Here is a 21,859-nt window from a genome sequence, read left to right on the forward strand (position 1 = left end):
TTGCAGTTTATAATAAATAAAGCAAAAGTTTGTGTATCTAAACTATAAATAATGCCTCTACCTCAAACTATTTGAGAATTGCAGTTTATAATAAGTAACAAAAATTAGACAACATACTGCATGTGATTTCCAAACATTTGGGTATATTAAATAATACTAATTCGGTAAGTGAACTGAGATGATGAAATAATGGTATACATAAGGCATGCTTGGAGGATCCAGCCGGTCTGGATAATCAGTCAATGCTAATGCACCGAAAAATTGCATTTGATGAAAGACACCATTCTGTCAGGAGTTGCAAAACATTGTGTGTAAGTTACTAAATTTCCTATACATCAAAAGCAGAAGCACTATTAGCAGCTCTCTGCTGAGACTACATGATATTGTGAGTTACTACACAGCCCAAGCATTCCTGGGGCTTTGGCTTGTATTCAGACAAGACAAAATATGCAAAGACCTCTCACTGATGACTGATGAAGACATTGGGCAACATGTGTTTCAGCTATCTGAGCACAGGCCCTGCAAGCACCAAACAAATCTCTGCTCCCCTAATGGCACAAAGAATTTGGGGAGAAAAGGACAGAATAAAAACAGGCTGTTGTGTTTTTTATTGGTCATTTACAACTTTTTGCAAGGGGTCTCAGACACGGGTTGGAATTTACTTACAAAACCCGGAGATTCTTCAGCCCAACAAAGTCCATCTTTGAAATCCGTGTGATGTTGTTCTTGTCCAGATCACTGTGAAATAGAGAAGACCAATTGATAAGAGGCTTTTGTATGGGGTTAGCATTGGCATAAGTGACTCCAAACAATAGAAGTTTACCAAATGCAGAACAATTTTAGCATCAAAATGTATTATTGAGCCTCCTAAGTATGCTGTTACAGCTTCAATTAATATGTCAGACATGGGCACAAAGATATTTTCCCATTAAATAGCCTTCTTCACAGTTTACCTCCAGTTTATGCCATGAGCTATGATTACCTCTGGATCTTTATTCAGCTCAACCAACAGCTCAATCACCTTAGAGACTTATTCATTCAGCTCACTGCTACCCACATTTGGTTTGGAATTATGATCTTTTGACAATATTTCCACATGAATGGAAAATAACAAAAGCTTGGCCCTGTGAAAAAATTGGCAATAGATTTATCAAGAGTCAATTTCACATGCTGGCATGAACCGATTTCAACCGTTAGTGTTTAATAGGCCGTAAGTTACAAAAGAGCAAACATCTGCTAAACGTGGTTACAACAGCTTGATCAATGCTGAAGTTTAGTTGGTGTCCATCCAAGCTTTACTCACAGATTATGAATTATTCCATTGAAATTCTACCTAGTGACTCACTGCCAACCATCTATTATCCTGCAACTAATGGAAGGAACAAAGGGAGGATGGGCTCAGCCAGGATTGAGGAGGATCATTTTGATTAAAGTGTGTGGCTATTGCTCTGTAACTGCATTCAACCCTTAAGCCCATCTCTTATCTACAGCTCCATTGTGTTGGCACTTTATGGTTCCTCATGATATGGATAGTCCCTTGGGTCTTGCATTTATCTGCCTTACCTGAGTCCATTGTAGCAACGATGCTGATATTTCCCCATCTTTTCAAGGGTAGGAGTGGGACCTTCACACATCAGAAAGCAAACCTACTCTCAAAGAAGAAGGATTTTGTTGGCGATTCCTATCTTTTAAGAGACCTCACCTTTGTCTCAATCAAAGCATTCAGCCTCGCCTCTGAGTCAGGAGGTTATGGGTTCAAGTCCGACCCCAGAGAGAAATAATTTAAACTGAAACTTCGCTGTGTCGCGTTGTTGTACTACCATTTGGGCGAGATGTTAAACCATGGCTCTATTTTGTTCCTTTCATTGAATAGAAAAGATCCCTTCTCACTATTCAAAGAAGGTTTGGGAGGTCTTACTCATGTCTTGGGTAATATTTTTCTTCCGACTGCCAAGAGGGGCATGGATAGGATAAATAGACAAAGTCTTTTCCCTGGGTTGGGAGAGTCCTGAACTAGAGGGCATAGGTTTAGGGTGAGCGGGGAAAGATATAAAAGAGACCGAAGGGGCAACTTTTTCACACAGAGGGTGGTACGTGGATGGAATGAGCTGCCACAGGAAGTGGTGGAGGCTGGTACAATTGCAACATTTAAAAAGCATCTGGATCGGTATATGAATAGGGAGGGTTTAAAGGGATATGGGCCGGATGCTGGCAGGTGGGACTCGATTGTGTTGGGATATCTGGTTGGCATGGACGAGTTGGACCGAAGGGTCTGTTTCTGTGCTGTACATCTCTATGACTCTATGACATCACTGATAATATGGTTGTTGTTATTTTGCTATTTGTGGAATTTTGCTTTGTACAACTTGGCTGGTGGGTTTCATAGAATCCACACAGTGTGGAAGCAGGCCATTTGACCCACTGGGTCCACACTGATGCTACATGAGTGACTACAATCCAAAACGAATGACTGGCTTGGCGCTTCCTGAAGACACCATTGGGTCCACTGAGACACAACTTCTTTCCTTTTTGCTGTTTTTCCCTAAATGGATATAAATTCTTCATTTTAACATGCATTTTGTACACTTTACAGAGCACCAGCACATCAGTGAAGTCAAACCCAGAGCACTGCCTCACAAAAATACAATTCCAACCACACCAACGTCCCTGAAGAGTATTTGAACAGATGGGCAGGCTTTGAAACTTTAGCCACGTAGAAAGAAGCATTTGAAATCTGACATTCCTGATTTGCCTCAGTGATCAGTTTGATTACACGAATTGTTCCTGTACCTGCACACAGGTCAGCCCCCTCTTGGGTAAACACACACAATGGACTACAAAGGACTTTAAATGCTCTCAGAAAGCACACTGCAAATTCAACACTGGTTCAATTCCTCAGAGTTGGGAATAAAGTTGTCATTCTGCAGTTCGGCCTGGATGCCTTACACCTCAAGTACCCATCACGTTTCACTTGGCGGTTTCTGAGGTCCCCCACTGACGTGTTCTTGCGGTTAAACAGACCTTTTGAACTGCTTTTTCGCATATCAACAGGTCAAGAAAAGCAGATCAGCCCAGAACGATCCTGAATTAATCACAGCTACAGCAACAAAGGACCTGTGGTTAAAGAGCTCAAAACAATCAGAATCTGAGAAGATTGAGGCTTCACTTGCCATTTGTAGCTGGAACTGTAGCACAGATTATTTTTCCAAATGAATCAATGAGACAGCTACCCTGGCTGCAGCCCATTGCACACATGAACTGGGAACTGTTACTAAATGTAAAAAAAAGTGATATAATTCCCCTCCCGTGCTCAACTCCCTGACATGAACGAATACTGAAAACATACCGTCATGATACTCTTGTTTATTGTTTTAAATTTTAAATCTTTGACATTTTGTGTGACTGCCACTTAACTGACAGGGTTTAGCTCAGAAGACTGTGCACAGAATGCTTGTTGCAATGGAGAATTTGGTCTATTTTGGGAAATAAAACAACAAGAAAGGAAGAACTCATATTTTGATCACTTCAATCATGACTTCATACCATGGTTGGTTAACTTGTTTTTGCAATCACTACTGTATTTAAGGAAACCAAGTAGCAAACTCCCTTACCAATCCGGTGTTATGAACCTAGTAGGAAGGCACTGTTTGGAACATCATCATTTTTAAACTACACACTAACCTCTGATCTAAGTCTCAGCATCTAACCAGGGAGAGATACACACTTTTTGAAAGAGTTCAGCCCTGAGAGACTTTCCAAGTCATAGAGTCATACAGCACGGAAACAGACCCTTTGGCCCAACCAGTCCATGCAGACCGTGTTCCCAAAGTAAATTAGTCCCACCTGCCTGGATCTGTCCCGTATCCCTCCAAACCTTTCCTATCATGTACGAAGCCAAATGTCTGTTAAACATTGGCAATTGTACTTACGTCCATCACTTCCTGAGGAAGATCTTTCCACACGCAAACCACCCTCTGTGTAAAAACGTTGTCCCTCGTGTCTTTTTTAAATCACTCTCCTCCCCCTTAAAAATGTGTCCCTTAGTCTTGAAACCCCCCCATCCTCGGGAAAAGACAACTACCATTCAGCCCATCTATAACCCTCATGAGTTGATAGACTTCTAAAAGGTCACTTCTCAACCTCCAATCCTCCAGTAAAAACGTCCCAGCATACCCAACCTTTCTTTATAATGTAAACCTTCCAGACTCACCAACATCCTGCTAAATCTCTCCTGAACCCTCTCCAGCTTAATAATATCCTTCTTATAACTCCTCCTACTTGGGTGAAATACCAATGTCATAGCAAAAGATGCGACCTCCTTTGAAATGTGTTCTGGCAAGAATCTCAACCTTCGAAAGAGAAGGATAAAGGAATTTGATGTGTACGGCAATCCAAAATACAGGGAGACAGGAATAAACCTATTTGCTGAATTATGGTCAATCATTTGAAACTTTTAAAAAATGATGGGAACTGAAAATGTTAATCCAGTTGAGTGTTTGTCACCCTGTAATTTTACTTAAGGAGGCACTCCACCCTGCTTCAATGGGCCATAGTAATAATAATCATAATGTCAGTGGTTGGACCTTAAGCGCAATCCTTTGCCAGTTTTTCTGAACGTGTGCAGTGCTGCGTTGTGGAGGTAATCATGACTGTAAAATCTCAGACTCTGTCTCCTATCCTAATTACTTTCTCCCCTGTTGAGAATATTTTGTGCTCCCTGAGTCTTTTTTCTAGGCACAGTGATTTATGCCAACACCATCCTGGATTCCACCACTTTTAATTCTTTTTAAAGCCTCCTGGCACCACAGTGAAAAGTGTAAGACAAGTTTCAAAGTCTGTCTTGTTGGGAGGTCATTTGCGGCTGTACAGGGCATTGGTTAGGCCACTATTTGAATACCGCCTGCAATTCTGGTCTCACTGCCACAGGAAGGGTTTGTGGAACTTGAAAGGGTTCAGAAAAGAGGTGTAGGGTAAGAGGGGAAAGATATAAAAGGGACCTAAGGGGCAACTTTTTCACAGATAGGGTAGTACGTGTATGGAAAGAGCTACCAGAGGAATTGGTGGAGGCTGGTACAATTACATTTAAAAGCTTCTGGATGGGTATATGAATAGGAAGGGTTTGGAGGGATATGGGCCAAATGCTGGCAAATGGGACTAGATTAATTTAGGATATCTGGTCGGCATGGACAAGTTGGACCGAAGGGTCTGTTTCCATGCTATACATCTCTACTTACAAGGATGTTGCTAGAGCTGGAGGGTTTGAGATAAAGGGAGAGGTTGAATAATCTGAGGCTATTTTCCCTGGAGTGTCAGAGGCTGAGTGTCAGACAGGTTTATGATTACAGTTACCAACTCTGATGCACGTTAACATACAAGATCTTATCATGAAATGGTATATGTCAATTATCCGGAAATCTAAAATTCAGGAATTTAATAGAAAATCTAGTGTCTTCAAACAGGTTCCACAAGTCAGCGATGTGTCAAATGCATGATTACTTGCTCTCATACAGTTATGTTCAATGTCCTATGTTGAGTGTTGAACTCTGTATTACTTGTAGCCTTATAGAGGTTTATAAAATCATGAGGGGCATGGATAGGGTAAATGGACAAGGTCTTTTCCCTGGTTGGGAGAGTCCAAAACTAGAGGGGTATAGGTTTAGGGTGAGAGGGGAAAGATTTACAAAGGGCCTAAGGGGCAACTTTTTCACACAGAGGGTGGTGTGTGTATGGAATGAGCTGCCAGAGGAAGTGGTGGAGGCTGGTACAATTTCAACATTTAAAAGGTATCTGGATGGGTATGTGGATAGGAAGGGTTTAGATGGATACGGGCCAGGTGCTGGCAAATGGGACTAGATTGAGTTAGGATAGTCCAAAAAGTGCTTTGACAGTCAAACAGATTTTCAAAATGGACATGAGTCAAAGATGGAGAACGTCAAGAAAAGTGACCAAAAGTTGGCTCAAAGAGATCCGATCCTAAAGAGGCATTTAAAGGAGGAGGGGAACGCACAGAGACAGAGAAGATTAGGGATGGAGTTGGGCTAGGGGAACTGAAGGCATTATCAGCAATAGCTGTGGAGGTGGATGCACAAGAGGTTAGAGCTGGGGCACAGGGAATTACTCGGGATTTATAGGTTTCAGGGAGGTTCAAGAGTTGGCTAATACCATTGAAGGATTGAAACATGAGGATGGTCATTTTAAACTGGAAGCATTGGGGAGCGAGGTGTTAATACGGATCAACTATGACAGGAATAATAAGTATGGCTGTGGGGCAGACTGTAGGCAGTAGAGTTTTGGATAAGCTGAAGATTTTCAAATATAGAGACAGGGAGACAGAACGTTGGAACAGTTACACATGGAAATGACAATGAAATTCATGAGTGGATCTGCAGCAGAAGTGAACAATTTTGTAGAGCAGCAAGATTCCAGTCAGATATCTTGTTCGCTTCAACAGCCCGCTGTGGGTTTCTGGTCCAGAGGGAGCCACTCTTCACACATGTGGAATTAACTTATCCTAGTTAAAAATCACACAGCGCCAGGTTATAGTCCAAAAGGTTTAACTGGAAGCACTAGCTTTTGGAGTGCTGCTCCTTCATCAGGTGGTGAGATTTTTAACTTTGTATACCCCAGTCCAACACCGGCATCTCCAAATCACACATCCTAGGACAAGCGAAACAAAGACACACACAGGAATTCCTAGAGGCATGGCATTCTAACCAGAACTCCATCAATAAACACATCGATTTAGATCCTATCTACCTTACCTTGAACAAAAGAACTGGAAATGACATCAACCACCTTAAGAAACCAAGACCTACAAATAAGGAGGCAGGACATGCCAGCAAAGCTTCACCAGAGACTCTCCCAGATGATGTTATGGTGACTAAACGTCTGAAAACAAGCCTTCAAGCTCAGTGAGCTAACTTACATACTTAGTGATAAAGCCTTCACTCCCAAATTACAATGAAATCTCAGATCTAACTCTACAAATGTAAAATTCTTACCTTTATGTTTAAATCCCTCCAAATGTTATCATACAAACTTCACAGATGCCTTCTGCAAGGCACTGCACTCGTTTTGTAAACAGTCTTGTATTGCTTTTTGCACCCACCATGTAAGTAGAGAACAGATCACTCTGACTGCCATCCCAAATGTTGGCAAGGCCTCCAATGTAAAGTGTTTAAGCCAGAAAGCTCAACAGTGGTTTCTGAACGTTTTCAGACACAATTCCTAGCTGTACTAGCCCTCTGACTCATCCTGAACTGAAAATGTGTTCTTCAGGAAGGGCTCATGCCCGGAACGTCAATTCTCCTGCTCCTTGGATGCTGCCTGACCTGCTGCGCTTTTCCAGCAACACATTTTCAGCTCTGATCTCCAGCAGCTGCAGTCCTCACTTTCTCCTCTGACTCATCCTAAAAAGCAGCACTTGCAGGAAGATCACAACAAATTACAAATGGCATTCAAAAAAAGAAATACTTCTGGCTTTCCTTCCAATTTCATTTTTACAAAGTATTTTCAGCACAGAAACCAGTCATTCAGAATTTGTGCTGTTTATAAGCACCCCTTCCAATTCTACATTAAACTTCATCGACATATCCTTCCAATGTTTCCTTCTTCATGTGTTTAGCTAACCTTCCCCTCAGATACATCTTACCTCAAATACTACGGTGCAAAAGTATTCCACGTTTCAATCTTTCTCTGGATAAAGACATTTCTCCTGAATTGCTTTTGGATTTGTTTCTGACTGTCTTATATTTGTAGTCCCTGGTTCTAGTCTTGTTTTTTCTATCTGTCTATCTTGTCAAGCTCCTTTATATTGTAAACTTCTATCACATTACCATCCGGCTATCTCCTTCAGAGAAAAATGTCCCTGTTTCGTCAATCTTCCCTGTCAAGTAAAAGCTCTCAGTTTTGCTATCATTCTTGTTATTATCTTGCATCTTTTATATTGCCTGTATATAAAAGAATCATATAGCACAAAATCAAACTCTTCGGCCCAACCTGTCCATGCCGACCATAATCCCAAACTAAGCTAGACCCACCTACCTGCTGCTGGCCCATACCCCCTCAAACCTTTCCTATCCATGAACTTATCCAAATGCCTTTTAAACATTGTAACTGTACCAACATCCATCACTTCCTATGAAAGTTCATTCCACACACAAACCATTCTCAGTGTAAATAAAATCTGTCTCTCATGTCTTTTTAAATCTTCCTGCTCTTACTTTAGAAATGTGTCCCCTAGCCTAAAAGCCCCCACCCTAGGGAAAAGGCATCTGCCATCTACCTTATCTATGCCCCTCATGATTTTATAAACATCTATAAGGTCACCCGTCAACCTTCTACACTCCAGTGAAAGAAGACCCAGCCTAACCAGCCTCTCTTTATAATTCAAACCTTCCGCTCACAACAACATCGTGGTAAAGCTTTTTTGAACCCCCACCAGCTTAAAAATATCCTTGCCATAACAGGGCGACCAGAACTGGACATAGTCATCCAAAGCAGGCCTCACCAATGTCCTGTATATCCTTAACATGACGTCTCAACTCCTGTAGTCAAAGGTCTGAGCAATGAAGGCTAAACACCTTCTTAACCACCCAGTCTCCATGTGATGCAAAAGTCAAGGAACTACAAACATGAAAACCCAGATCTCTGTTCAACAACACTACCCAGCTCTGAGTTAACAGACACGTTTCATGAGGCTTTGGGCCAATGAGTTGGGGAGAATGATTCTAGGCACATCTTAAATGCTCCTCACCAGCCCATTCAGCAAGGTCACCAGCCCATTCAGCAAGGTCACCAGCCCACTTGCAGGGCACCCCTACATTCCCCTCTCTCCTCCTCCCCTCTCCAGCCTCAGCAGTGGAGGATAAAATCCAGCCATACCCTCAGGTTTACAGCCAGCTAGATATAGAATCATAGCCCCAATAGGGCAAGATAAAGGCCATTCAGCCCATCAGGTCTGTATAATCCTGTGAAGAGCACCCCAGCCAGATCCACCCCCGACCCTATTTACGTAACCCACACTTATAATGGCTACCATCCCTCAACACTATGGACAATTTAGTAAGGCAAACACCCCTAACGAGCACATCTTAGAACTGAGAGAGTAAACCAGAGCACCCGGAGGAAATCCATGAAGACACGTGGAGAATATGCAAATACATCATGGACCGTTGCCTGAGGCTGGAATCAAACCCCGGTCCTTGGTGCTGTGAGGCAGCAGTGCTGTGAAATACCGTGCCACGCAATAGAGATGCTGTGATGTATCTCACACCCACATGTTCAGACTTCAGTCTTCAGTGTACTATGCAGTACCATATTAAAGGAATTTTAGAAATTATAGGAAGGATACTAATAAGACGGAGAGGACTCAAAAGAGATTTACAAGGACGTTGCCGGGTTTGGAAGGTTATAAAGAAAGGCTTGATAGACTGGGACATTTTTCACTGGAGCGTAGGAGGATGAGAGGTGCCCTTATAGAAGTTTATGAAGAATGAAATGGAGAGATAGAGTTGTTGGTAGTTGTCTTTCTCCTAAGATGGGATTTTCAAGACGAGGCACATTTATAAGTTGAGAGGGGAGAAATTTAAAAAAGACATAAGAGGCAATTTTTTTACACAGAGAATGTTTGCGTGTGGAATGGACATCCTAAGGAAGTGGTGGATGCGGGTACAATTGCAACATTTAAAAAGGCATTTGGATAAACCCAGGGATAGGAAAGGTTTGGAGGCAGATGGGCCAGGAGCAGGCAGGTGGGACTAGTTTAGTTTGGGATTATGGTGGGTACGAATTGGTTGGACCAAAGGGTCTGTTTCCGTGCTTTATGACTCAATGACTCGATAACTTCCATCGCAATTGCCTTATCTGTCTTTTGTGTTCCTTTTTTCACAATATTCAGTGAGTTTGATTAAGTGGTACATGCTCTTTTGGAATCAATGTTGACTGCACATTATTATTTTATCAGCTACTGAATGTTTTGCTGTTGTGTCTTTCATTAAGGATTATTGATACAGTGTGTTACTGCACTGAATGAAGAGCCATTGCTCAGGTAACACCATGACTTGTAGAACTAGGTGGAAATCAGTGTTCCATCTTTCCCTCTCTGGTACCTACAAATTGTGTCTGACAGCTGACTTGCACATGACAATGAAATTGCTGCTGGTATAGGGTAGGGGCATTTTAACAACAGCCATTACCAATATCTCCATCGTCATATTCAGACATATCCACTGTCTCATGTCACAACAGAAAGATTGCCATATGGTTCCAATTTTATGGGGATGGATTTCAGCAATCCCCAAACCCATGCCAATTCTAACTCTGTCCAGGTAGGTGAGAAACTTGAATGAGTTGAATGAGAATGCTGCTCCCACGCCACAATTCCTGAAACACTCCTTGGCGGGGGAAGGAGGTTAACAAAGACAATGTCCAAAAGACCTGACAATGTCAAAGTTTGGGCTTACAAGTGGCAAATAACATTACCACCACAAAAGAGCCATGCAATGGACATCTCCAACAAGAGGGAATCCAGACATAGCCCCTTGACTTTCACTGGCCATTACTGAATACTCCATAATGAAAATCCTGGGGTTACCACTGACCAGAAACTGAACTGGGCTAGCTATGTAAATGCAGTAGTTACAAGAGTAGGTCAGAGGCCATGGAGCCTGCAGCAAGTAATCCACCTCCTGACTCCCCAAAGCCTGTTCACATCTACAAGGCACAAGAGTGATCCTACTAATTTTGATATTGCCTAGCGCCCACCTTTTGCGACATAACTTGTGTGCCTCTACCTAAGTGTTTGTTTTTCATCCTCTGACCTGTTTGACCTTGCTTATTATGATCTGCCTGTACCGCTCATAAACAAAGCTTCTCATTGTACTTTGATATACATGACAATAAATAAATCAAATCAAGTCAAATCAATTCAGGAGTGTGATGAAATGCTCCCCACAGCTCCAACAAGACTTAAGAAGCTTGACACCATCCAGGACAAAGCAGCCCACTTCCTTGGCACTCCCTCCACTCCCTCCCCCACCCACACTCAGCAACAGCAGTGTGTACCATCTACAAGATGCACTGCAGAAATTCACCAAAGGTCCTCAGACAGCGCCTTCCAAACCCATCACAAACAAAAGCAGAAGTTGCTTAAAAAGCTCAGTGGGTAAGACAGCAGAACTGAGGAAGGGTCACCGGACCTGAAATGTCAACTTTGATTTCCCTGCACCGATGCTGCCAGACCTGCTGAGCTTTTCCAGCAACTTCTGCTTTTGTTTCTGATTTACAGCACCCGCAGTTCTTCCAGTTTTTACTTTCCATACCCATGAGCGCTTCCATCGAGAAGGACAAGGGCAGCAGATATATGGGGACACCATCATCTGCAAGTTCCATTCTAAGACACATACCATCCTGACTTGAAAATATATCGCCGTTCCTTCAGTGTCATTGGGTCAAAATCCTGAAACTCTGTCCCAAAGTGCATTGTGGGTGTACTTACACAAACTGGATTAGAGTGGTGCAAGAAGACAGTGCACCATCACCACCTTCTTGAGGACAAGTAAGGTTGGGCAATAAATGCTGGCCCAGTCAACCGTGGCTACATCCCATGAATAAGGAAAAAGACGAGGCAGTGTTTGAACTTTAAGATCTGAGTCAATACATTACTTTAAAAATTATCACAATGCCAATTTAATTCACAGGGTGAGGCCGTCATTTCTCACTCACCCCTAATTGTTAAGAGTCAACCACATTGCTGTGGGTCTGGAGTCACATGTAGGCCCAGACCAGGCAAGGATGGCAATTTCCTTCCATCAGGGACATTAGTGACCCAGATGGGCTTTTCCTGAGCAGGAGACTGTGAGGACTGCAGATGCTGTAAGTTAGAGTCAATAGATGTGAAGCTGGAAGAGCACAGCGGGTCAGACAGCATCCGAGGGGCAGAAAAGGCAATATTTCAGACTGAAACCTGGCAGTCCTGATGAAGGGTTTCCACCTGAAATGTTGTCTTTCCTGCTCCTCTGATGCTGTCTGGCCTGCTGGGTTTTTCCTGGCAATGACAATGGATTCATGACCATCATTAGACTCTTAATTCCAGATTTTCATTGAATTCAAATTCCACCGTCTGCCATGGCCGGATTCCAATCGAGGTCATCAAAACATTTACCTGGGTCACCTGATTAACAGCTCAGTGATAATTTGACTAGACCATTGCTTATCACAATAGTTAACAATATAAACTAAAGTATGGTTTATCAATAACACTAAAAGTCAGAATGATTTCAAGTTTATGCCTATCACAGAAAACAATCAATAGTAATTGGTTTTTCTTATCTTTTAAGTCATCTAGGGAGATAAGAGGTTCCTTTAGAGTGCAATTCTACTCTACTGTCTATGACTGAACAAGAAATATGTCTATTTTGTCACATCATTAGTGAAAATTAATGGGTATAGATTCAAGTGTTGTGGTACGAAGTTCAAAGGAGATGATAACATTTGATAACTCATTGCAGGAAGGAAATGTTTTGTCGAGTGTGAGGGAATTAGGGGGAGGAACATGCCCATGAATACCACGCTTTAAGATGCCTGGGCACTGATCCATTGAAGTTACACCGTTCATGAGGAAGTCACAACATCACAACCTCTCAAAAACCAAGCAAAGCAAATGAAAATGAACATGACTGGCATTCATGAATTTTGTTTCTGTTTGCATTTACAGTGTTTGAATAGTGAATACAGGGAAAAATAATTAAACAACACCTTGCTGCATCAAAATAGCTCAAAGAACTTCCACAAAGAGAAAGACTTGTATCCGTATAGTACGTTTATTGTCATGAAATGTCTCACCAAGGGGCATTACAGAACAATATCACAGAGGCACAAAGAGAGAAATTACGGCAGATTTGGTTAAAGAGAATCATAGAATCCCTACAGTGAGGAAGTAGGCCATTCAACCCATCAATCCATACTGACCCTCTGAAGGGCAAACAACCAAGCCCGCACTGTCCTTGCAACCCTGCATTTCCCATGGCTAACCTACACAGCCTGCATGTCCCTGGACACTATGAGCAATTTAGCATGGCCAATCCACCCTAACCTGCACATCTTTGGACCCTGAGAGACAGAGAGAGGGAGAGAGAGGGGAAAGATATTTAAATAGGGAACTCCTGAGTTCGGGGACACCAAAGGTGGAGTGATTAAAATCAAGGTTGAGACTGGGATTAAAGGAGTGAAAATATCTGAGGGAGGACATTGCAGAGATAGGGAGAGATGAGGCTAAGTGGGATTGGAAAATAAAGATGAGAAATTTAAAATTGATGCATTGTTTTACTGGGAACCAATTTGCCATCAGGTACAAAGATGCCAATGAATGCAAATCAGGAGAAGGGCAGCAGAGTTTTAAGTGATGTCAAGTTCAGGGCAGGGTAGAGCTTGAAAGGCTGGCTAGGAATGCATTAGAAGCATTGAGTCTGGAAGCCACAAAGGTGTGGATAAGCACTGAGCAGCAGCTGAGTTGAGGAAAGGCCAGAGTGGGGGAGGTTACAAAGGTGAAACAAGCGATGATAGTGACATCATGGGGCTATCGTTGGAAGGCCAGTGCATGGCAAACACAACATGGAGATTCACTATCCAACAGCTGTAATGGAGTTGGATGGTTGGATGGATGTACAGCCAAGATAGATGGATAGAGGACAGAGTTTGTGATGGAAATAACAGCCTCTGTCTCTGCAATATTCTGTGAGAAAAAACTTTGGTCCATCTGATACTGAATGTTAGACAAGAAGTTTAACAATTCATTGAAAGTGCAGATTAACTACTATTGAGCCACAGTGTGAATACTTTAACACCCTGCAAAGCAGATGGAAAGCTGCAATCTTAATAGTGTACAAATCTTCTGCACTGCCTCAAACGCCCGCTGTTGGTTTTAATGAAAACAAGGTGGTGGCAGAGCGATGACTAATCCACTGTCAGGAGACGGTCCCTCATTTAAAAATTTAAATGCACATTAAGACGGCATGCGTGAGATTATATCCATGTCCCAACTTCAACACTGGCTAATTGGTTTGTCTTGGTCTTCCAGATTTGCTGAAGCTGGGGGCAGGGAGGAAGATTGTGCTTTTCAAGCACTGCTTGTGGGCCCGAAGGAACTTTTGTGTCTACGTTGGTCTAGCAAACTATCATGTTAACCTTCCTACTGTAACATCCTAAAGACAATTTGCTCTCTCAAATCGATTATCCACTCATTTGTTTCATTGGTATCTGTGAAATCTTGCTGTGAACAAATCGGTTCCCGCGTTCCTCAATATTCTAACAGTGACATTTTGACAGTATTATTTGAAGTCCATTTTGAATGCAATTTCTTCCTCTGTTTAGATTTCACGGGTTCTGGTTCCCAGCACACAACATGGTATCCTAGGAAAACTCACCAAAAGGGAAAAACACAGTGTTTCCATCGATTATAATAAATGGATGCTACCATTTCTCTTTAGTTGACTAATCTGTGATGCAGGTACATGAAGGTCTGTTTCCAGAAACACTAACGTTCGTAAAATGTACCCTTATGAGGTTGATTTGATTTGATTTATTATTATCACATGTACCTAAGCACAGTGGAAAGTTTTGTTTTGTGTGCAGTACAGGTAGGTCATACCATAAAAGGGCATTCAGGTCATTGGGCGATTGAGCACAGTGAGGCTTACAAGGTTACGGCTGCAAAGAAGGTTCACACAACAAACAAGATCAACATGAGATTTGAAAGTTGAGAGGCCCATTCAGCAGTCTGATAACAGCGGGGAAGAAGCTGTTCTTGAATCCGTTGGTACATGAGTTTAAGGTTTTATATTTTCTGCCTGAGGGAAGAGGTTGGGAGAGATTATAACCACGGTGGGAGGGGTCTTAGATGTCTTCCCAAGGCAGTGAGAGGTGTAGATGGAGTCAGTGGATGGAAGGTTGGGTTTGTGTGATGGACTGGGCTGTGTTCACCGCTCTCTGTAGTTTCTTACAGTCCTGGGCAGAGCAGTTGCAGATTGCATGGACGGGAAACCGAATTAACCTCTTAGAGCTTGTTGTGCCATCTATCCTAACCTGTGCACAGCTCATCTGTGGCTCAGTTCTACCCTTTCATCTCTAGGAGCTACAGCAAGAAATACTGGAATAGCTATTGAAACCAACTATTGTGTCCCAGTTTCTGGACACCATGGATAATAACCCTCTCTGTAGCCCCCACAGTACAGGAACTACTGCATTCCAAACAAAGTTTCTGAAGTATTCCCTGCCAATCCAGAACAAGCTCCAATCCTCTTCCCTAATATGGTATTTTTTCTATTCTTTTGACATAACATCAAATGCTTTTTAATCCCCTCCTATCTTAGTCCGAAATAATTCTTTTGCGGGTTGTTTGTTTGAGTCTCTGCAATGGGAGATGCAAAGATTGCAGCTTTGGATTTATTAATGTGAGTATGGGTCTCTGAGAGGAAAGCATTGAATGCTTTGAGGGATTCTGTAGCCGTTATCACATTCACCTAACACGTGAAAGGTCCCTAGTTCGAAACCAGACAGAAGCAACAAGCCTCTGTCATTATGGCTCATACAATGGGAGAAAGGGAGGACTGCAGATGTTGGAGATCAGACTCACATTCCTGATGAAGACTCTCCTGCTCCTCAGATGCTACCTGACCGGCTGTGCTTTTCCAGCACCGCACGTTTTGACTCATGGCTCCTATAATTTCTGTCAAAGTAAATACCAGGGTAGGACGTTTTGTGGGGTCCTTTGACTGGCCCATGTACTAGAATCTGGGCTGAAGTATTGCAGAAACCCTGGACAAATTGGATGAAGTTATGAGGAATGAGTGGGATATATCGTTCAGAAATCTACCTTGCTGTCACAGGGTCAATCGTGGCTCAAGTGTTTGTACTGTTGCTGTTCTGTCACAAAGTTTTGGTTTCAAATCCTTCTCCCTGGATTTGAGCACAAAAACTATTGCTTACATTGCATTGTCGTACCAAAGAATGCTACACGATTGAATGTGCTGCCTTCCATTTAAGATATGGACTACCTGTTCAGGGGCTGATAAAAGATCCGATGGCAACACTTGAAGTACAGCTGTAAGTTATTCCTGGTGACTTGGCTAATACTTATCCTTTAAACAACATTCATCATTGCATTGCTATTTGGAGGACCCTGCATTGTATTGTCTTAAGCGTTTTCATGTTTAAAACAATGACTATGCTTCCAAGTGAACAAAGAGACTTTGGGTGTAAGTTCATAGTCCCTTGAAGGGGAAGTCACAGGTAGACAGAGTGGTGAAGAAGGTGTTTGGTACACTTTACTTTATTGGCCTGTGCATTGAGCATAGGAGTTGGGAGGACCATGTTTCAGCCATACACGACATTGGTTAGGCCACTATTGGAATACTGTGTTCAATTCTGGGCTCCTTGCTCTAGGCAAGATGTTGCGAAACTTGAAAGGATTCAGAAAAGATTTAAAAGGTGGTTGCCAGGATTGGAGCATTTGAGCTATAGGGAGAGGCTGAATAGGCTGGGACTGTTTCCCTGGAGCGTCGGAGGCTGAGGGGTGACCTTATAGAGGTTTATAAAATCATGAGGGGCATGGATAGGATAAATAGACAAGGTCTTTTCCGCAGGGTAAGTGAGTTCAAAACTAGAGTGTCATAGATTTAAGGCGAGAGGGGGAGGATTTAAAAGAGACCTAAGGGGCAACTTTTTCACGCAGAGTGTGGTGCCTGTGTGGAATGAACTGCCAGAGGAAGTGGTGGAGGCTGGTACAATTACAACATTTAAAAGGCATCTGGATGGCTTAGGGGGATATGGGCCAAATGCTGGGAATAGGACTAGATTAGGTTGGGATATCTGGATGGCATGGCCAAGTTGGACCGAAGGGTCTGTTTCTGTGCTGCACATCTCTATGACTCTATGCTGTAGAGAGATTTGAACTGACTGGCGATAGTAAAAAGTATTATATAAATGCATGCCTTTGTAAGTGCTGTATCGGTCACGTAACTTAAGCACACAGATCAAGAAGGTTTTCAGTTTGAATCTTGGCCTGGGGCTGTGGGGTAGGCAGGAATTATTTTCATTTGAGTTTGCCAGTCAAAACAAAACTACTTCAAAAGTTCTATTTTCTAAATAGAAATTTCACAATTGGGTTCAAGTAGAAATGTTATTACTTCCGTTAAATTAACAACTCAAATAAAAAGAGAAAAATAGTTTTGGCAGGCAAAGAAAAAAATAAGTTCAAAGTCAAAGTGCTGCTTAGATGTTGCCAATCTATTAATAACTACTAGAGTTAACTACAACCATCCCATCTAACTGTTACGAGATCAAACCCAAGGATTCATTCTTCACAGGTCGCATTGTAGATCTCAAATGTCGACTCTCCTGCTCCCTGGATGCTGCCAGGTCTGCTGTGCTTTTTCAGCGCCACACATTTCAACTCCAGCATCTGTAGTCCTCACTTTCTCCGAGACATTGTAGAATTGACCTGCTTCGAAGGAACATCCTTGTCTCAGGCGATCTAAGGTGTATTCTTTGGATTGTAGGAGCTGTCCAGTTAAATATTGTGAATATCTCCAGAGGTTTTTATACATCTTGAACACTAGACAGCATCTTTGTATCAAGGTTTTGAACGTAATAGTTTCATTGGCTCACTCTAGCCTTTTTCTGGCTCCATGTCATATATTCCTAAGTGCACAAAGTGAAAATTCAGGCAGTTTATTCCAACCTCATGCTTGGCACAAATGGGTTTTTGAAGATGAAATTGGCAACAGAGCTTTTTCAGGAATGGTTCTCATTAAGATGGGCAAGTAACACAGCGATTTGTCTATGCTGCTTTCTGGCATCTTTCTAAAGGAAAAAACTAAGGTCAAATAAGCTTTGTCTTCACTTCCTGGTCTGGCGCAAGGCGTCACCAGCATGGGAAGCGGGTTTTAATTCGGCATGCCCCCCACTCCCCCACCTCCTCTTGCATTTACTCTTCAAGAAGAACTGAAGATTTGGCTAATCTCCACTAAGACAGGATAATCACAAAAGTTTAGCAAACCTTTATGCAACAAACTCACTCTCACCCAGTTAGTCCAGATCAAAGGATATGTCAAACATTCTTTCAGTCAGAACTCTCAAGCTTCACTGTATCTGTCGACTGCAGGAATTTATGAACTGCACAATAGAGTCATCACCTCTGGCTTAATGTCATATCCATCATCTCCCACAAACCAAGTGGAAAATTTGTTACCGCCTTCAACAGTACTGCACAAAACCAGCAGTACTAATCTTGGCCAGTTACCATTTATCACAACATATTTCGCTTCACAAATCACTCGAATATTCACGGCATTATCCCTTCACCTGGAAACATTTTGAATAGGTGATTCAGTACCCAGTCGATTTGGAACATCAGTTTCACTGATCTTTTGACAGGAGTTTTCCTGTTGCGTCTCAATATTGAGACCTGTCGGAATTTAGATCCACTAATTTTGCATGACTCTCACGCCAACTTGCGCTAATTTGTGCAAATATATCTCAACATGTACAGACAATGTGATGGTAAAACAGCCAAATCGCACTAAAAGCAACGTGCTATTCTTTTGATTTCCTCAGACCTCCTGGATGCAATTGACTTGTGTAATGCTCATTAATGCCCTCGAGCTGAGTAGAAGCCTGCGTAGCAGAAATTCAGCACCATAACGACTTTCACAGCTATTGGTAATGCAGCATTAGTCACATATTTAATCGCAAATGGCAGAGAGCAGCACTCTTTTGAAAATAAAAGCTATGCAAACACTAGGAAATAGTTGGTTCTTTGCCTGCAAATTCTTCTGTCAGGAAGATCACTCATCCTCCAAATTCTCCTGCTTCATCATTGGTACATCACTGCTCCATGGGGAAGGAAACATTATACAAAGAGAATATATCATATGACTTCATACTCATAAAACTGACAGAATCGCTCAACGTGATATCCATTCTACGTCAATGTTAACTCATGATTTTGTGGCATACCTAAAACACATGACCAAGCGAGCTCAATTGCCAGGGGATGTTCCACACCAAATGTGCGGCTCAGCGGTGGGGTGGCACAGCGGCTCAGGGGTGATCTTATAGATATTTATGAAATCATGAGGGGCATGGATAGGGTGAATAGCCAAGGCCTTTTCCCCAGAGTAGCAGAGTCCAGACACTGAGGGTACGGGTTTAGGGTGAGAGGGGAAAGATTTTAAAGAAAGCGAATGGGCAACTGTTTCACGCAGAGGGTGGTGTGTGCATGGAATGAGCTGCCAGAGGAAGTGGTGGAGACTGGTACAATGACAACATTTAAAAGGCATCTGGATGGATATATGAATAGAAAAGGTATAGAGGGATATGGGCCAAGTGCTGGCAATTGGGACAAGATTAGTTGAAGGTATCTGATTGGCATGGATGAGTTGGACCAAAGGGTCTGATTGGATTTAATTTGAATGAATGAATATGAATGAATGATTAGCCTTTATTGGCGCATGCACCCGAATGAGTGCAGTAAGAATTTTGGAACGTTGCCTCTCAGCCCCATCTTCGTTACTGGGCACCTTGGTACAGATACTTTAATTGTTGTTACAGAATTGAAATAGTAAAAAGATAGATTAGCATGGAAATACAGAGTTTAAAAGCCCAGAATGAGAATAAAAAGTATCCTTAAATTACTCAAATTATAGTCCATAGAGTCCTTTTCCAATAGGAGTCCATGCCCATTGAGCAGCAGAACACGAGGCCACACTGTCTCCATGCGCTGACCTCAATCCAGGATTCACACTCCTCCCCATTCCGGGACTCTCTCCGCTCCCCGCTCCGGGACTCTCTCCGCTCCCCGCTCCGGGACTCTCTCTGTTCCCCGCTCCGGGACACTCTCTGTTCCCCGCTCCGGGACTCTCTCCGCTCCCCGCTCCGGGACTCTCTCCGCTCCCCATTCCGGGACTCTCTCCGCTCCCCATTCCGGGACTCTCTCCGTTCCCCGCTCCGGGACTCTCTCTACTCCCCGCTCCGGGACTGTCTCTGTTCCCCGCTCCGGGACTCTCTCTGCTCCCCGCTCCGGGACTCTCTCTGATCCCCGCTCCGGGACTCACTCTGCTCCCCGCTCCGGGACTCTCTCTGTTCCCCGCTCCGGGACTCTCTCTGATCCCCGCTCCGGGACTCACTGTGCTCCCCGCTCCGGGACTCTCTCTGTTCCCCGCTCCGGGACTCTCTCTGTTCCCCGCTCCGGGACTCACTCTGTTCCCCGCTCCGGGACTCTCTCTGTTCCCCGCTCCGGGACTCTCTCTGCTCCCCGCTCCGGGACTCTCTCTGTTCCCCGCTCCGGGACTCTCTCTGTTCCCCGCTCCAGGACTCACTCTGCTCCCCGCTCCGGGACTCTCTCTGATCCCCGCTCCGGGACACTCTCTGCTCCCCGCTCCGGGACACTCTCTGCTCCCCGCTCCGGGACTCTCTCTGTTCCCCATTCCGGGACTCTCTCTGCTCCCCGCTCCGGGACTCTCTCTGATCCCCGCTCCAGGACTCTCTCGGTTCCCCGCTCCGGGACTCTCTCTGTTCCCCGCTCCGGGACTCTCTCTGCTCCCTGCTCCAGGACTATCTCTGTTCCCCGCTCCGGGACACTCTCTGTTCCCCGCTCCGGGACTCTCTCTGTTCCCCGCTCCGGGACACTCTCTGTTCCCCGCTCCGGGACTCTCTCTGCTCCCTGCTCCAGGACTATCTCTGTTCCCCGCTCCGGGACACTCTCTGTTCCCCGCTCCGGGACTCTCTCTGCTCCCCGCTCCGGGACTCACTCCGTTCCCCGCTCCGGGACACTCTCTGTTCCCCGCTCCGGGACACTCTCTGTTCCCCGCTCCGGGACTCACTCCGTTCCCCGCTCCGGGACTCTCTCTGCTCCCCGCTCCGGGACTCTCTCTGATCCCCGCTCCAGGACTCTCTCTGTTCCCCGCTCCGGGACTCTCTCTGTTCCCCGCTCCGGGACTCTCTCTGCTCCCTGCTCCAGGACTATCTCTGTTCCCCGCTCCGGGACACTCTCTGTTCCCCGCTCCGGGACTCTCTCTGTTCCCCGCTCCGGGACACTCTCTGTTCCCTGCTCCGGGACTCTCTCTGCTCCCTGCTCCAGGACTATCTCTGTTCCCCGCTCCGGGACACTCTCTGTTCCCCGCTCCGGGACTCTCTCTGCTCCCCGCTCCGGGACTCACTCCGTTCCCCGCTCCGGGACACTCTCTGTTCCCCGCTCCGGGACTCACTCCGTTCCCCGCTCCGGGACTCTCTCTGTTCCCGCTCCGGGACTCTCTCTGCTCCCCGCTCCGGGACTCACTCTCTGTTCCCCGCTCCAGGACTCTCTCTGTTCCCGCTCCGGGACTCTCTCTGCTCCCCGCTCCGGGACTCTCTCTGTTCCCCGCTCCGGGACACTCTCTGTTCCCCGCTCCAGGACTCTCTCTGCTCCCCGCTCCAGGACTCTCTCTGTTCCCCGCTCCGGGACTCTCTCTGTTCCCCGCTCCGGGACTCTCTCTGTTCCCGCTCCGGGACTCTCTCTGTTCCCCGCTCCGGGACACTCTCTGTTCCCCGCTCCAGGACTCTCTCTGTTCTCCGCTCCGGGACTCTCTCTGTTCCCCGCTCCAGGACTCTCTCTGTTCCCGCTCCGGGACTCTCTCTGCTCCCCGCTCCGGGACTCTGTCTGTTCCCGCTCCGGGACTCTCTCTGTTCCCCGCTCCGGGACACTCTCTGTTCCCCGCTCCAGGACTCACTCTGTTCCCCGCTCCGGGACTCTCTCTGTTCCCCGCTCCGGGACTCTCTCTGTTCCCTGCTCCAGGACTATCTCTGTTCCCCGCTCCGGGACTCT

General features: G+C 44.6%; 1 protein-coding gene across 1 annotated transcript in view; it reads right to left on the reverse strand.

Moving 5' to 3' along the window:
• The window catches only part of LOC122556810 (slit homolog 3 protein-like), a 685,608-nt gene that overhangs the window by 630,894 nt on the left and 32,855 nt on the right, over nucleotides 1-21,859 (reverse strand). Inside the window, exon 2 of the mRNA XM_043704014.2 lies at nucleotides 667-738. Within this exon, the coding sequence (XP_043559949.2) occupies nucleotides 667-738 (72 nt within the window). The remainder of the gene's footprint in view (nucleotides 1-666; nucleotides 739-21,859) is intronic.

This window comes from Chiloscyllium plagiosum, unplaced genomic scaffold (assembly GCF_037043375.1).
Source record: "Chiloscyllium plagiosum isolate Xiang-an unplaced genomic scaffold, Cpla_swu_hap1 HiC_scaffold_16, whole genome shotgun sequence".
Classification (NCBI taxonomy): domain Eukaryota; kingdom Metazoa; phylum Chordata; class Chondrichthyes; order Orectolobiformes; family Hemiscylliidae; genus Chiloscyllium; species Chiloscyllium plagiosum.